Source organism: Talpa europaea (genome assembly GCF_964194135.1).
Source record: "Talpa europaea genome assembly, chromosome: 10".
Classification (NCBI taxonomy): Eukaryota; Metazoa; Chordata; class Mammalia; order Eulipotyphla; family Talpidae; genus Talpa; species Talpa europaea.
In genome coordinates, this window is record NC_140077.1 from 26,854,579 (window position 1) to 26,871,511 (window position 16,933).

The window sequence follows — 16,933 nt, forward strand, 5'->3', positions numbered from 1 at the left end:
GACTATTTTACAGATGACCAATTAGACTTTTATTGAGGTAAAGAGATTTTAAACAATTTGTTGAAAGTTATATAGTCGTTGGCAGATCTGGGACTCAAACTAGGCAATATATCTCCAAACTGTTAAGACAGGATCAATATCCAGAATAAAGAAATAACCCCAAAAAACTAATCAGGAAAAAAAAATAGAAAAAAATTAAGCAAAGAAGATTAAACTAACCATTTACAGAAAAAATCTGAATGGCCTACATGCAAAAGATGTTCAACACCAGCAGCAAATAATGGAAAGGTAAACTAAAACACACTGCTCAGATTGGCAAGACAAGGTCAGCCAAAACCCAACATAAGGAGATGGGTGGAGAAATGACAGCTCTTATAACATGGTAGAAATTAATGCTGAAACCACTACTCTGGAGAGAGATTGGCTAGTATCTGGTGAGGCTGAGGCAAGATATGCTCCATGATTCAGCTATTCCAGATCTGGGTTGTGAGCTAGGGAGACTTTTATATGCTGAACAAGGGCAAGGGTGCTCCCCATAGCCTGGTTCATATTGGAGAAAATATCTAAGCATTAGTCTGTGGGAGGATGGATCAACAAATTGTGGTATGTTCACTTAAGATTCTTATTTTGCCATTAAAATAGATGAATTTATCTAAACGTATAAGGGATAAATCTACAAAAGACAACATTGAGTGCAAAAAGTCAGAGGGTAGTATGTGCTATTAGATATGAAACTATAACAAAACTACATAAGGTTTACAGATAGACAAATGGATGATACAAACCTAAGACATTCATACCAGCTGCAACGTAATGGGGGAAAGGATGGTGTATTGGAGTTGGAGAAGGGCACAAAAAGGGACTTCAACTCCATCTGTAATTTTTTATATTTAAAAAAAAAATGTGGCAAAATGTTAACATTTGCCTGACCTGAGTTGTGGGGATATGGTATTTTTATTATATTAATCTATTTTCTTTACATTTGAAATGTTTCATTAAAAATAAATGCCCATCTATTTTTGAATTTAAAACTATACCTTGCTACACATCTTTAAAATAACATTAAAAACCCTTGCCTATAGTGAGTCTTCTATAAGGAAAAATTCTAAAGCACAGATTCTAGAGTAAGATTCTCCAAACATAATTTGTTTTCCTGGCTTTGATTGACATTTTATTATGAGACATGCTTATTTTACTAACTGTATTGAATATTTTGCAAATTAACCTTCTATCTTTTGTCAATTTATTTATTTTAAATTGAGGCAACATTAGTTTACAACACTGTATGATTCAGAGGGTCATACCTCCTCAGATGCACGTGACCACACTACACCCACCACCAAAGCACCCATAGTCTTCCACCATAGTCCATTGTGTCCCCTCTTTTTTTCTTCGCTGCCCCCCTACCTTGTAGCCTCAAACCTACAATCGTATTTCTAGGGATTGTTTATGGCTTTGTCTGACTGTTTTATTTCTCTATACCTCACATATAAGTGAAACCATCCAGCACTTGTCTTTCTTTTGACTTCTTTTGCTTAGCATTACCCCTTCCAGGTCCACCCATCGGCTTTTACAGATGGGTGAACTTCATATACAATCTTGGATATCAGCACTTTGTTAGATGTATGATGTACAAATATTTTCTCCCACTCAGTAGGCTGTCTTTTTGTTTTAGGGATTGTTTCTTTCACTGTGCTGAAACTTTTTAGTTTGATGTAGTCCCATTTATTTATATTTACTTTTGTTTTCTTTGTTGCTGGAGACAAATCTACAAAGACATCACTGAAGCCAATATTGTATAGTGTTTTACCTATGTTTTCTTCTGTGTAGTTATGGTTTCAGGTCTAACAGCCATGTCTTTAATCCATTCTGAGTTAATTTTTGTATAAGATGTGACATGGTGATGTACTTTCTTTTGCATGTGACAGCCCAATTTTCCCAACATCATTTGTTGAGCAGACTCTCCTTTCTCCAGTTTATACTCTTGGCACTTTTGTTATAGATTAACTGTCCAGAGATGTGCAGATTTATTTTTGGGCTCTCAATCTATTCCATTGTTCTGTTTGTCTGTTTTTGTTCCAGTACTTACTGTTTTGATTAATATAACTTTGTGGTAAAGTTTGAAGTCTGGGAGTGTGATGTCACCACTTCCTCTTTTTTTGTTAGGATTGCATTCGTTATTTGGGATATTTCGTGGTTCTATATGAATTTTAGTTATGTTCTATTTCTTTGGAGAATGCTGATGGAATCCTCTTGTGTGTCTATTGCTTTGGGTAAGATAGCCAATTTATCATTCTTCTAACTCATAAGCAGGGATTATCTTTGCATTTCTTGTGTGTGCAGTCTTCCTTTCAACAATATCTTGTAGTTTTCAATGCTAAGTTTACTCATATTTAGTTCTTTTTAATGCAACTGTGAATGGGGTTGTTTTCTTGATTTCTTCCTCTTCTGGCTTGTTTGCGAATAGAAATACAACTTATTTTTGTAAATTGATTTTTTAACCTACCACATTACTGTATTTGATTTATACTATTATTTCAATTTTTTTTTTAGTGAAGTCTTTAGGGATTTCTGTGCATATTATCATGCCATCTGCAAATAGTGATAGTCTTCTTTTTTTTTTAAGATTTATTTTTTTATTTATACAATAGGCTGGGGTACAGGACAGAGGCACGGGAGAGTGAGACAATTCCCAGAGACAGAGTGGGGAGCAGAACAGGTAGACTGACAAAATACACTGCGGAGGGGAGAAGCGGGCGAGACAGGAGAGGTCTGCCATGCTATGTGGGATTCTCCCTGGTTGGCTGGGAATCGAATCCGCACTGCAGAGGCTGTGGACAGCTTCACAGCTCCGCGCTCAACCCGCTGCACCACCGGGGAGGCCCAATAGTCTCACTTCTTTTCCAATTTGGATTCCTTTTATATCTTTCTCTTACCTCATTGTTCTGGCTAGGACTTCTTATACTCTGTTGAATAGTAGTGTTCATGAAAGTGGACATCCTTGTCATGTACTACATCTTAGAGGAAAAACTCAATTTTTTACCATTGAGTATGTCAGCTCTGAGCTTGTCACATATAGCCATTATGTTGAGGTATGTTCCACCCATCTCTAATTTTTTGAGTGTTTTTATCATAAATGGATATTGAATTTTATCAAGATTTCACTGCATCGATTGGTATCGTGATTTTTATCTTTCCTTTTGATGTGGTGAGTAACACTGATTTATTTTTAAATGTTGAACCAACCATGGTCCCTGGAATAAACCCTACCTGATCATGATGTATGATCCTCTTGATGTATTGTTGACTTGGTTTGCCAGGATTTTGATGAGGATTTTTGCATGTGTTCATCGGGGATATTGGTCTGTAATTATTTTTCAATAATGTTTTTTTGAAATTTCTCCAAAGGAAATGATTTTTTAAAGGTTTATTTATTTATGGATACAAGAATTTGGGTATAGGACAGAGGTATGGGGGAGGGGTGAGATGATTCACCAGAGACAGAGTGGGAGAGACCAGGCAGATCTACTGAAACACACTGCTGAGGGGAGCAGTGGGCGAGACAGGAGAGGTCTGCTGCGCCATGTGGGTCACCTCCCTGACTGGGGATCAAACTCGTGCTCCAGTGGCTGTGGATAGCTTCATAGGGCTGCAACTTAACCCTTGCACCCCTGGTCTATAATTTTTGTGTGTGTGTGATTGTGTGATGTCTTTGTCAGTTTTTTTTTTTTTTTTAATATTTCTCCTTTGTACCCCGACAGCATTTTTTTTAAAGGTTTATTTATTTATACAAGAACCGGGGTACAGGCCAGATGTGTGGGAGGGTGAGAGGATTCACTAGAGACAGAGCAGGGAACAGAACAGGCAGACTGACTGAAATACACTCCTGAGGGGAGCAGTGGGCGAGACAGGAGAGGTCTGCCTCACTATGTGGGAATCTCCCTGGCCAGCCGGGATCCAACCCACACTGCAGAGGCTGCAGACAGCTTCACAGTGTGGAGCTCAACCACCTGCGCCACCAGGGAGGCCCTTTTCGTCAGATTTTGGTTTCAGAGCGATATTGGCTTTATATAATTATGTTCAAACACAATTTTAATACCTGAAAACCACTTTGTGTTCTTTAATCTGTCATCATATCATTGTCAGGTAGTTAATCCAGAAGGCTCCCAAAGCAGGTTTTGTAAGATGTTACCCCATTTGCACTAATTCTTGTGTATCATATTATATTGCTTACTATATGCCAGGCTTTGTATAAGAGCTTTATACATTTTCATTCATTTAATCCTCCCAACTATCTTGTCTATGCAATACTAGGTTTATTTTGTATCCATTTTATTTGTATTATTTGATTAAGCCCATTTTATCAACTATTTTCATTTTACAGTTGAGGCATGGGGAGAGGGTTAATTTGCCCAAGGAAACACAGCTAGTGAAGTAAGCCTAAACACAGGCAGTTTGACTCCACAACTTGGTTCTTAATTATTACTCTGGATTAAAGAATTTGTGGCCATTTGGATGAATTGATCTTATACCTTCATCCTGTGAAAACTTACCCTACATCTTTCTTACACACATTAAATCACACTTTCTCCTACATTCTCATAATCTCCTTCCCTTACACATAGGAAATGTGGGCAAGGGGAAAAAAGACTAAACTCATGATTTTGAGGAGGAATATTCACTATCTGAAGTTGTTTATTTTTGGTCAATGAAATGTCATACTTAGTTCATTTGTAGGCAGCCTCCATGGTGTTATAACATTTATTTCGCAGAATACTTGTGTGATCATCCAAACATTGAATGTACAGTGTTTCATACCAAAAAGGATGCTAAAGAAGTTGCTCATATTTGGCATCAACACACATTTTTTGAAATATATGTGTATTAGCAATTTCCCTAAGCACTAGTTTAAGAGATAGTATAATGAAGAGAACAGTCTACATTTACAAGATATTTTTAACTTATGATTTTAATTGCCTAATATTCAAATAATGAACTGAAGTCTGACTGATTGTATAACTTTAATATTTGAAAAATTTTATCTGGAAATTAACAACTTAATACAATACAGATTTGTACAAAAATGAGGGACTATTAAAAACTTCTGATCATACAGACAAAAATATGATTAAACAAAGATTAAAAAAGGACAGAACAGTTTGCAAGTACTGATAAATACTATGTAATGCTTTCATTTACTGTGGCAGATACAAAAATCAAGAATTCATTAACAGATTACATATAAAAAAAGCAACTACATGAATTTTCTAGCTGTTTAAATTAACAAAATATAACAGTAGTGGTTTTTTAAAAAATGAGGTATTATTACACTGTAAACCAAAAACAGCACAAATAAAGGCAATGTGCAATTTAGTGATAAATGTTTATAAATTTCAACTTAATAACAACAGACAAAAATTTCCAGTTATTTATGGACTCTGTCATTGAAAAATTTGGCTTGCTTGTGTACTTATTTAAAAGTGACAAAGTTATCGATATACAAGCACATCATTAAACATGCAGACCAAGCCAACACAATTTTCCATCTCTATCAAATAAAAACTGTTTATTTTATTTAAAACACTTAAATCTTGTTTCTTATACATAATTCTTTTGTGCTTATTAGTTACTAGTAACCTACAATAGACATCCTACTTTCTAGTTCAAGCAGTGTAAGAGAGAAGCAGTTTTATTTGCATATGGATTAAAAATAGAGCAAAAAACAAAACAAAACAAAACAACATTCCTTTAACTCTTAGGCTTCCCAAGCTTTTTAAGGAGAAAAAATCCTATAAATAATATATTCAAATGGAAAAGTAGAGTAACTTCTGTTTCAAGGAGAATAGTAGACTAAGTAACTCCTTTTCCTCAAAGGTAAATTGGCCTCAGAAGTGCAGGAGAGAACAAGTTGACTAATTCCTCCACCCTAAAAGAATTCTGCTGGTTGGGTGCAGGAAACAGAGCAATAAGAAAATAGTGTAACTCAGAAAAAATGTTAGGAAACTATTATTTGCATGTGAACCATATGCTGGCACTTTAAAGGCTGGCTCATTATTATTGCAAATATATCTTCAGAATTTTCTGAAGGAAAGCTATTCAAAGTATAATAAGACAATTGATTTGGAAATATTTGTAACATGCGAATAAAACTGCTTCATTTACTGAGAAATAAAAAGAAAACCCATTTATTGTCCGACTTAAAATGCAATTTCTTTTTACATGCTACTTTATTAGAAACTCCAAAAAGGGTACTTTTGCATTTACTAGGTTCAGAATCCAGTGAAAAACAAACATTGTGGCCAGAATGTTCAGCTTTATTTTTACACCACGCTACATCATTTTATTATACAAATGTTATCACTGTATTCATATCTTATTCTATCTTCTCCAAAAATTAGTGTTTCAGTATAACTGGTGGTCAAAAAATGTTAGAAATTAAGCCTTGTACATCAATCAAAGTACATATATAAAATAGTTTTCTTTTGTGCTTGTAGTTGATTTAATTTATCAATGATTAGTTAGATCTGATTTCCTTTCTAATATTCTGACCCTTAAGAAGTAGTGATCATTATACAAATATTATAGAGTACTAAAAGTAACTAGTTTACTGCCAATGTGCATGCAGACTAACAATAATACTTAAAAGAATATAACCTTAAATCCAATTAGTCTGAAAATAGTTACACTCTTGTACAATCATCTTTATTGATTTGTAAAAGCTGTATACACATCTAAAATCCAGAATTTACTTTGTAAAAATAAATCTTTAGCAATAAATGGCACTATCAAAATCCCATTATTCTCAGGCTATTATGTAGTTATTTACATGCTTTTCAGCAACAGTTGAAAAGAATCTTATAGGACCAAAGCCAGTATATCAAAAAACCCTGTGAATTGCATTTGCAATTATACTGTTGTTTACCTCTATATGAAAATATGGCTACATGCCTTACATTAATGATAATGTAGCTGTGTTGCCACTGGGTTCCACTCTATCACTAATATATTCTTTACTGTACTTTGTTTTCCCAGTGGAATACCTGTGACAAACTACTTATGGAAAATGATAAAGTGCTATATAAAAGAGGAACTGGACCCACACCTACGTATGCAATCTGGTCTTTTCCTTATTCAAGCTATTTCTGTTTTTAGAAAATTATGCCTTCTCTACTTCCACTGAACATACTTCATAATAGATTTAAAAAAATCATTATTCTAAAGTTGGTGAGCTTAGTCAAGGTGTTTGAGACAAACATGAAAAGGTTAAAGGCACAATAAGAGGGAAGTGAATGCTACATATAAAATGTATTTCAAGTCTTTTAGATTACTCAAGTCCAAAACCTTCTGAATTTGAAATTCCAATGATCAATTTCTGTTTCAGATCCTTTTTGCTCTTATAGGGGGGAAGGCAAAGTTGATTGAAGCAGGTGTGAGCCACAGGCAACCTGGGGAAAATTTTTTAAAAAGATACTAAATCTTAAGATTCATAGAGAATGACTTATTGCTAAGCAACTTTCAAAACACTGGTATACACACATTGAAATCTATTTTACTATGCGAAGAGATGTCTCATTTTAATTCTTTCAGTGAACAAATAGTTGGCACCATTCTACATAGTGGGGCCTGGTTTCCAGATAAGACAGTGAATGTCCCTGCTCTCATGAAACATTCATTCTAGAGGTATTATTTTGGGTGTCAAAATTTGAATATTGTTTCCCCCGCTTTACTTGCTATGGAATCTTGTTCAGATTGCTTCATGTCTCCAAACCTGTTTCCTCATAGCCACCATAGGGCATAAAGTATGCAACTGGGTTGCTTAAAAGAGCTACCAACATAAAACACCTAGCAGAATAGTAAGTAAATAATATATCCGTTATTATTATTTCAGCCTTGACTGTCAAAAAAATAATAAAACATGTCTGGGTACTTGATAGCCACATTTTTATCATTGTTGCCCTCAACGCATTGGCAGCATGCATCCTTTCAATCTTTTGGATGAGATTCCCTACTCCTTTACTTGGTGTATTTTTATCTTCAGTCAAGAATATAGAATTCTATAAATATCTTGGACCCTTTATGAAGCTTATTGCATCAGAATAGTTGTAAGGGAAGTCAATGAATAAAAATGGGGAATACCCCTGAGAAAAGGAGAATATTTATTTAAAAGATCAACTGATTACAACTTAAACTTTGAGAAGTCTCCTGTATTGTAAGACTTTCTGATTAGAATCACCATTAAATTAGTGCTTCATCTATAAGCATCATGCTAAGTTCTTTTATGTATTTCATTTAATTTAAACCTTAAAGCAATGTAAAAAGTGATTGTTATGAGGCAGAATAAACATGGGAATATATAGTCTAAGTAATCTAGTCTAGGCTATATAGCTGGTAGAGCTGTAGGTCTGGTACTCAAACCTAGATCAGTCTGACTTCAAAACCATTACTTTAAGTATATAAATATCTAACATTCTTATTAAACAAAAAAATCTAGTGGGTCTAAAGGTGATGTTATTTGTCTGATAGTCGACTATATTTAACATATATGCACTTCATACTGGAAACCCTAGAGTTGTTCAAGGTTAGTGCCTAAGCCATGTGAGCTTATAAACTAACCCTTGAAATAATAATAGGAAAAGTCTAGATGTGATGTCACCTTTTTTATGAAAATGCATTACTAATATTATCTTTCAATTGACAATATTTTTGTAAATATATTCTGAAATATTAATTTCTGTTAAATTGTAATCTTAAAAGGCATCTCTTGAATTTTTTTCAGTATAGGGCTTTAAATTTCTTAACTTTATATATATATATTTGTTTTATGTTTTAAATATAATGTTCACTTACATATTAATTCAAGAAACATTTTAGTGGGCATTGAATATGTGTGGCTACATGAAGAATACAAAGGTTTATCAAGGAAGACCTTTGCCTTGAAGGATTAAATGACTAAGAAAAAGTACAAAATGATTAGTTACATAACTTCTATAAATTATTGAGGAGTTCATTGAAGAAATTATGACTTTTGACCTTACAGAGACAGTCAAAGTTAAATTGGGTTTTTAAAGAGAGGTAGAATTTTCATGAGTAGAGAGATAATGACATGTAAAGAGAACTGCTTAAAAGTATGGAGGGAGGAAGAAAGGTGTGTCTAAGGAATAGCAAAACAACCTGATGACTAAGCATGGTAAATTTGAGAGAAGGCTACATAGCTTTATTTGACAGTCTTTAGAGCTCTGTACTTAAACTGATGAGCAAATCAGTGTTTTAAAAAACAGAATTTAATAGGATGAAATAGAAAGGGGAGACTGAGTAGGCAGAAGAGGAAGGAGACTAGATAAGCTAGGAATTTCAAGGCAAAAAGTAACTACACCAAGTAGCTGTGAAAAAGCAAAGGACAGATTCCAGTTCTAAAAATGAAAGGAAGATCTGAGAGAAATCAGAAATATATGGGGGCCTCCCTGGTGGAGCAGGGATTGAGCGCTGGGTTGCGAAACTGCCCGCAGCCTCTGCAGCACTGGTTTGATCTCCTGCCACTGGGTGAGGGTCCCACATGGCGGGCAGACCTCTCCTGCCGCCCGCTGCTCCCCTCAGCAGTGTACTTTATCAGTCTGCCTGTTCTGTTCCCTGCTCTGGCTCTGGTGAATTCGCTCACCCTCCCACGCTTCTGACTGTACCCAGTGCTTGTATATATAAATAAATAGATAAATCTTTAAAAAATAAATAAATAAAACCTGTGCTTCTTCCACCGTAGACCTTCCTTTAAAAAAAAAAAGAAATCAGAAATATATGGGGTAAAAAGAAAAAAATATGTTGTGTCTATTCAAATCAGCATTAGAAATTACAAGGTATTTGACAGAAGTAGATCAGCACAAATTTAAATAATTTAAAGCCACCATCATCATCCCTTTCATATGCAGAGCACCATATTTAAAAAGTGCAGGACTAGTACTAGGACTGTGCTGGAGGACTTGAAGTATGAATTGTACTACTTGTAGTACTAATAACAAAAAGCCCCCCCCCAAAGTTCCCCTAATATTTTTTTTTTTTTTTAAGATTTATTTATTTTTATACAAGAGCTGGGGTACAGGCCAGAGGCGCGGCAGGGTGAGAGGATTCACCAGAGACAAAGCAGGGAGCAGAACAGGCAGATGATACTGAAATACACTGCTGGGGGGAGCAGTGGGCACAACAGGAGAGGTCTGCAGCACCATGTGGGATTCTCCCTGGCCAGCCAGGATCGAATTCCCACCGTCGAGGCTGCGGACAGCTTCACAGCGCAGAGCTGAACCCGCTGTGCCAACGGGGAGGCCCACTCCTAATATTTTTAATAAAAACACCTTTAAATAAAAATAAAGGTTAGACAATATACAACTAAAAGTGAGCTAGTCTAAAAGAACAAAGCAGTTAACTTAAAAAATTTATGGAAAGGAATTATCAGTTAGTGTAGGAATGTCTTAAGCTATAGTTAATAAAGAACTTTATGCTATAGTTTATCTCATTTCAAGGTAATGTTTACTCCCAAGATTTTTCTATGAAAATCACTTCAAAGTGAAAGAATCCTCTAACTCCAATTATTATTAGCAAAGCCTATAGAGCAAAAATAAAATTATTATCTGGAAATTTACCAGTTTGTAGATGTTTCATTCTTTGAGATTTTAAAATTCAAATCAGCCATTCCTCCTACTGGCACTCTGTCACTTCCTGTAGTAAAATGTAGCAACTTCTTTTGAAGATCAAGAGGAAATCCAAGCACAACATCCCAAAAATACCTAGAGAATACCAAAGGAAATTTACATAAACTGTCTTGACAAAAATCCTGTAGCTTAGAATAAAGTAATGTAAAATAAGCTCTAGGGAAAAACTTCCTCACACAATTGTATGTAAAATATCCTTAAAGTGAAATTAAGGAATGACAGGTTTCTCTATGTAAATTAGATTTTTGACTAACATTATTATAAAGATAACATTTTTATAAAATCATTAGTCTAAGTGCTATAAAATATTTTTAAGCATAGTATTCCTGAAATTTTAAAGCTATTTTTTTTAATAACGTGAAGTCTCTATATTTGTAGAAACATACTACTTTGTCCCAAGGGGACTGCTAAGTGATGTCATATTGAATAGCCTCCAATTATTTCAAGATTGTAAGTTATACAAATAAATAACATTATCTTTCATTCTCTCTTCAACCACTTCACTCCCAGAAGCAGAAAGAGCTTACCTTATGGTTAAGTCAGTTTTCGCATAGCCATCATACTGAGTACTTCTCTGTAGAGCGTGCATATCTAGCTCAGGACTTCCACAGACCAGAATTTCAACCTCTTCTGGACGAAGCAGCTACCAATAATAATTTACCAAAATAGATTATAAAAAAGTAATGACTTTAAATAGTGAAATTGAAGCTATTTTCACTGAATCAAATGCAAAAATCATGACTTCTACTAAATCAAGCCTTGCATGTGTAAAGAAAGAAAAATTCCCATTTATACATTCCTTCTAAGGTGACATATTTTTGCCTCTGAAAGTTTATAAATTTTATCAAACTATCAGGTTCCCTCTTTTGCATAATAATTAGCAGACAGAAAAATAAGCAGATGACTAAGCATGAATCCAAATTACTTTCTACAAAATCCAGTTTGAAACTCTCTTAGGTACTACAGCATCTACTGGTCTGCCTGCTGCCTTCTGTGTGCACTCCGAGTTTGGGTACTTGGTTATAGTCTGTCTACTGTAGTTCACTTGTTTTTTCACCTATATAGGTTTTCTCCCACCTACAGAGATTAAAATTTAAAAATAGAGACCATACTATGCCATTTAATTCTTACTTTCCCTCCCTCCACCCCCACAACAGACAAAACTCAATTAGCGCTCAATAAACCACTCCATTTTCAAAGGTGCTGAATGTGTGATAAAGCACTCTCCCATGAAAAATTATTCTAATGAAAGACCTCCAAACCCTCAGAATAAAACTGAGTGGAGAGATAAGTGGCATGATGAGGTATGCTGTAGTTAGCTGGGGGTGAAGAACACAGGTGCTTTAGAAAATGGTGTTTTTATCTTATATTTCCAACAAGGTGTTTTACAGAGCAGATGACCCATATTCACAAGGCTAAGTCAAGTCAAACCAACAGACTCCTTCAGGATCCTAGAGACAAACTACTTCCTATAGGTAAAACAAATAAATACATATTTTAATAAGTGATAGCTTTTGCTCTGGAGCTTGTTAACCATTTTCTGTGCTTTGCCTCTTTGTATTAAGCCAGAGTCCATGGAATCTCTTTATCCACTCTGCTTGGGAAAATTTTTTTGAAGTCCTAATCAATATAAGATATAGCACAGAGAGTAAAGAATGGATCTGACTGTATATTTCCCTTTAGAAAATTAAGGCTGAAATAGGAGAACTATTTTTATTTCCAGCTTTAGCTTTAGAAAGTAGAGAACATTTTCTATTTCAAAATAGAAAAAGCTTATCCACTAAAATAGAGAAGAAATTACTTGTCAATATTATAGTATTACAAAGTAACTGAAAGCATAATTTAAAGTTTTAAACTCACCATGAGAGCATTTGAAGCACATACACTATGAAATCCATAATAAAATGCAGCAAACTGCTTATAGATGGATTTGTTGAGAAGGAAGTCAATATAAAGTTGTACATATTCTGGAAAGTAATTTTTGAGCTGTTAAGTATTATAAGTAAATAGTTAAAACTAATGCATTTTAGTTAAGAAATTGGTTTTACTTACCTTTCCTATTTTGATTGGTAACTGGAATTTTATCACCACCTGGCTTTAAATTGTAGGACTTAATTATTCCAAATTCTTCTTGAAAAACCTGATGGGAGAGTCCAACACAATATAATTTATTGGTATGGTTGCTACAATAACAGGCATCAATGAATAGGTTAGTAAGGCTTGAAAAAAGGTTTTTTTCCCCTTACAAACTATAGAAGACTAAGCTTTTGTGATATCTGTATTAGCATTTCAGGGTAAAAAAAGAGTAGGGTCCTAATTCACCCCTATTTACAGTTAAATATTTCACTGATGCTCATAAAACTAGTGTGGCCATTTAGATAATATTCAAGTATTGGGGCTATATGAATTACTATACTTTCCTTCTCCTAATCATGAGAGTGTTTTGGTCTGATCCATTAGTTTTTGCTCCTTACTTCTTGTATTGTACTGAAGCTACAGGAAAGGCTTATATTTAGACGGTGAAAGTTCCAAGAAGGTAACTGAGTCAAGGAAATCTGCTAGTTGCCTAGCAGAATCCTTCCCCTTGGTGAATTTAAGCACTTTATTGTTCATGTACACATGTTTACTTCATGGTCTACTTTATCAGGTTAAAATCCTTTAAGATAAGGTATGGTAGCTGTTGTTTAGTCCTTACCCACCCTTTGAATGATGGATGTTTAATAACAAATGGCATTTTTTGTATACAAAATGCAGTTAACGTTAAGCTATTTGCCCTGAATAGTACCTGGAATGTTGAAAAGAAATCTTCTTCAACATTGCCTTCATATGATAGGAGTTCACTTAATCCATGGGCCAATTCCTGTAAAAAGGAATATGTTATCTATGTTTTTAAATCAAATAGTATTGTCTAAAATAATTAAGCGGAACTACTATAGTTCACTTACATGTGAGACACAGTAGAGAAACTCAGATTTTAAAATAAATTTAATATTTGAGATATATTTTCCAGGGCACAAAATGCTCATTAATTATTTCTACCATGTGAAAAGCTTGAAGAAATTCATTGGAAAAGGTCATTTAAGGGGAAAATATCCAGTTCAAACCATTGTGGTCTGAGGTCTTTTCTGGTGCAGCGAGCTAAGCGTATAATTTCCATTATAATTCACTGCTTTCTGCAACATTACTATTTATGAACTTGCAGTACTTCTCACTTTCAGTTTATATTCTTAAAAATCTGATAGTATTTTAGAATTAATTTTTTAAACAAAAAACCCCCCACAGTTTTTATGCTTAAAAGATGAATCCTAAAAATATTAGTCACATTTCAGTTAGAATGGCCTTTTCTCCTAAGAACACTGGGAGAAATTTTCCTACATTACAACTGATGTTATCCAGGAACAAAGATTTAAAATGAGAAAAATTAACCCAATATTGAAAAAAAATTCAGGTTTTATAAAAAATTATGGCTTTTATATTAAACTAGACGATAAAGAATTGCATAATTACAATGATCTTATGTACTTTACATAACAAATTCTTCATTCCATTAAGCCTAGAAAATTTTAAGCGAATCTAAGCTATATTAGATATCATTTGTTGCAATTACTAATAAAAATTATGGATGGTGAAAATCATAATTGGGAGAAGTGTGATTTTTATTAAGAATTTCAGGGACTAGTAGGTGAATCCAGGGAACAGGACTTACCATCTTCTTTCAAAGATTAAGTTTTTAGTGACAAAATATAAAATCATTAGGTCATGAAGTTATATACTCAGATCTGTTTTATTCTGAACTGTAGGCTTTAGACTCAGAGATTAGTCTACCCCCATCATTTTATAAGTAAGAAATTAGGTGAATCATCTAGGATCATAGCTAGCGTATTATACATTACAGATCCAAGACTACAGAAAGGAGCCTTTCAGCTTTTAAATCAGAGCATGCTATCTTGTCATATTTCTATTGAGTTTCATAAAAGTGGATTTAGGTTCTAAATCTGAAAGAAACCAAACCATCCTCCAAAAAATGTGTCTACTATTAATCCTCCCCCTCTCTGCCATCTCTTGGGTAGAATGAAGAGTAGCTTTCTAATTGAACACATGTTCTGGAGAGGTTTCTCAACTTTCACAGAAGGCACCAACCCTATACTAAACTCATCTGACCATTAAAAGAGATATTTAGATAGGCCCATAATGAGCAACAAAGAATGTCTGCATCCAGGTGAGTGCTAAGCATATTACCAGGAATTCCCTCTTGACCAACAGGTGTCAAAACTCAGCTGTAAAAAATATAATAGGGGAGTGTCAGAGGGAGGTGTATATTATCCATTTGTCTATCAAATTCTAACTTGGATTTAACTTGATCAGAAATAAATTTCTGAACTGTGGAATGTTATGAGACAGATAAGTAAAATTCATTTATGGTATTGTAAAAGATGTGTGGCAAATACTGTAATGATATTATTGCGTATGTATCATTTTAATAAACAGCCACAGAGGCAGTCAAGTATTATGTGTTTCTACTATCTCATGTAAACCCCCCAATAAATAAGTTTTGCCATCCCAATTGTTTACATAAGGAGATCAGATCTCAGAAAGGTTCAACGACTTATCCATGTTCAAAGAGCTAGTAAGTGGCAAAGCCCAGATTCAAAACTCTATGCCAGTTCTATCATGCTGCAAACATTCAGGAGTGTTGCAAAGTGGGTTATGTGTCTCTATTAGGAAGGAGAAAGCTAGATGAAAAAGGACATGGATTACAAAGGTGGAAGGAAACCATGTTTAAAAAAATAAGACTAGCATTAGAAGCAGAGGCTGTGCAGGTAGAAGAAAGCTGATTTAACATGAAAGGATAAGATGCTAATAATTTTATACTTACCGGCATAATTTGACATAAATCGTCAGTGGTAACACTGCAGATGCCTACTGGTATATTTTGATCACTAGGAACGGTAGGAGGGCTCAATAATTTCTTGTAACAGCAGGGCGGGAAACGAATATCCAAGGTGATGCTGTTATAAACAGCTAGTCCCATAAGCTATGCATACTGAATGTTAAGCATTAACATAAAATCCATGACAACAAATGAGTGTTGAATTATGCATCAGTCTATTTCTTGCATACTTCTTTTAGATCAAACACTGCCTTTCTAATCAATCCCACATACTTCCTTTATTTTTTCCTTTATTTTACATAACAAATTCCTTGATTACCAAGCATCTTGTTAAAGGAGGTGTTCACCTGGCAGTATTTAATGATTTTCCTATAAAAGTTTATCTAAGATCATGATTGATAGCTATTTCATACTTTTCTATAAATTAACGTAAAACCATATTTTCTAAACTTAAAGATGTTGGGCATTTTATAAGTAGCAGTGGCAATTTATTCAACAGAATTCACTACGAAATACACTACTGATTTTGGCAATCCACTTTAGCTTTGTTAAGATTAAATACAGAATCTAAAGGGAGAACTGAACTGATTAAATGTATGGTTACACACAGTTGATAAGCTAACAGGGCAATTAATTTCCTACAGTAATGCCTGAAAGGCTTTAATAATGTGGCACTTACAGTGTTAAAAAAAAAAGCTACGGATATTTGTAAATTTTGCCCAATTATATGTTATTCATCTATCAGTTACATGGTACTAAATATGTGGGCTGGATAAATTATTGAAAAACAATTTTAAAAAACTGGTAAGGCAGAATGAAGGCTAGTAATAATAAATAGATATGCTATTGTATAGGTAACTATATCAACACACTGAGCAGTGTATTCAAGAGGCAGATGTTGAAAATAAGCTTCAATATGCTACTGTAATTGTAATAGCAATAGTGATAATAACCACAATTCTACTCTAGTTACCCCTGATGACGATCTATTAATATAACATTATCTAAGTGTTTTTCTCTAAACAAGTTTTTAAAGTTGTAATCCTGAAGGGAGGTTTTTAATAGATGAGGCTCAAAGGATTTGCTACCGGACACTATTATATGCAAAAGTATGTTATTTTATTTTAGCCTGCTCTGACTGAAGCAGGAAGGGGGGAGGGGAGGAAGGATGGAGAGCAAGGAGACCTGCAGGAGGCACATGGAGTAGAGAGACATGTGAAGAAGCTGCACTTGCTTTCTGGTACTGGACCAGCTGAAACAGATGTGGGTGAGAGACCTGTGGGGAGGTTAACAGGGGCAGTGTTGATCTTGATTTTGATTTTGTTCTTTTCCTTCCAGACTTGTC

At 34.4% G+C, this 16,933-nt stretch overlaps 1 protein-coding gene across 2 annotated transcripts in view; it reads right to left on the reverse strand.

Moving 5' to 3' along the window:
- Nucleotides 1-7,324: 7,324 nt before the first annotated feature.
- Nucleotides 7,325-16,933, reverse strand: part of HECTD2 (HECT domain E3 ubiquitin protein ligase 2) — a gene marked incomplete at both ends in the record, with an annotated part of 62,034 nt that continues 52,425 nt past the window's right edge. For both annotated transcript variants that reach the window (XM_084245654.1, XM_084245653.1), the window contains 7 exons: nt 7,325-7,445; nt 10,629-10,772; nt 11,225-11,340; nt 12,558-12,664; nt 12,750-12,837; nt 13,483-13,557; nt 15,574-15,732. In XM_084245654.1, the coding sequence (XP_084101780.1) occupies nt 7,325-7,445; nt 10,629-10,772; nt 11,225-11,340; nt 12,558-12,664; nt 12,750-12,837; nt 13,483-13,557; nt 15,574-15,732 (810 nt within the window). The remainder of the gene's footprint in view (nt 7,446-10,628; nt 10,773-11,224; nt 11,341-12,557; nt 12,665-12,749; nt 12,838-13,482; nt 13,558-15,573; nt 15,733-16,933) is intronic.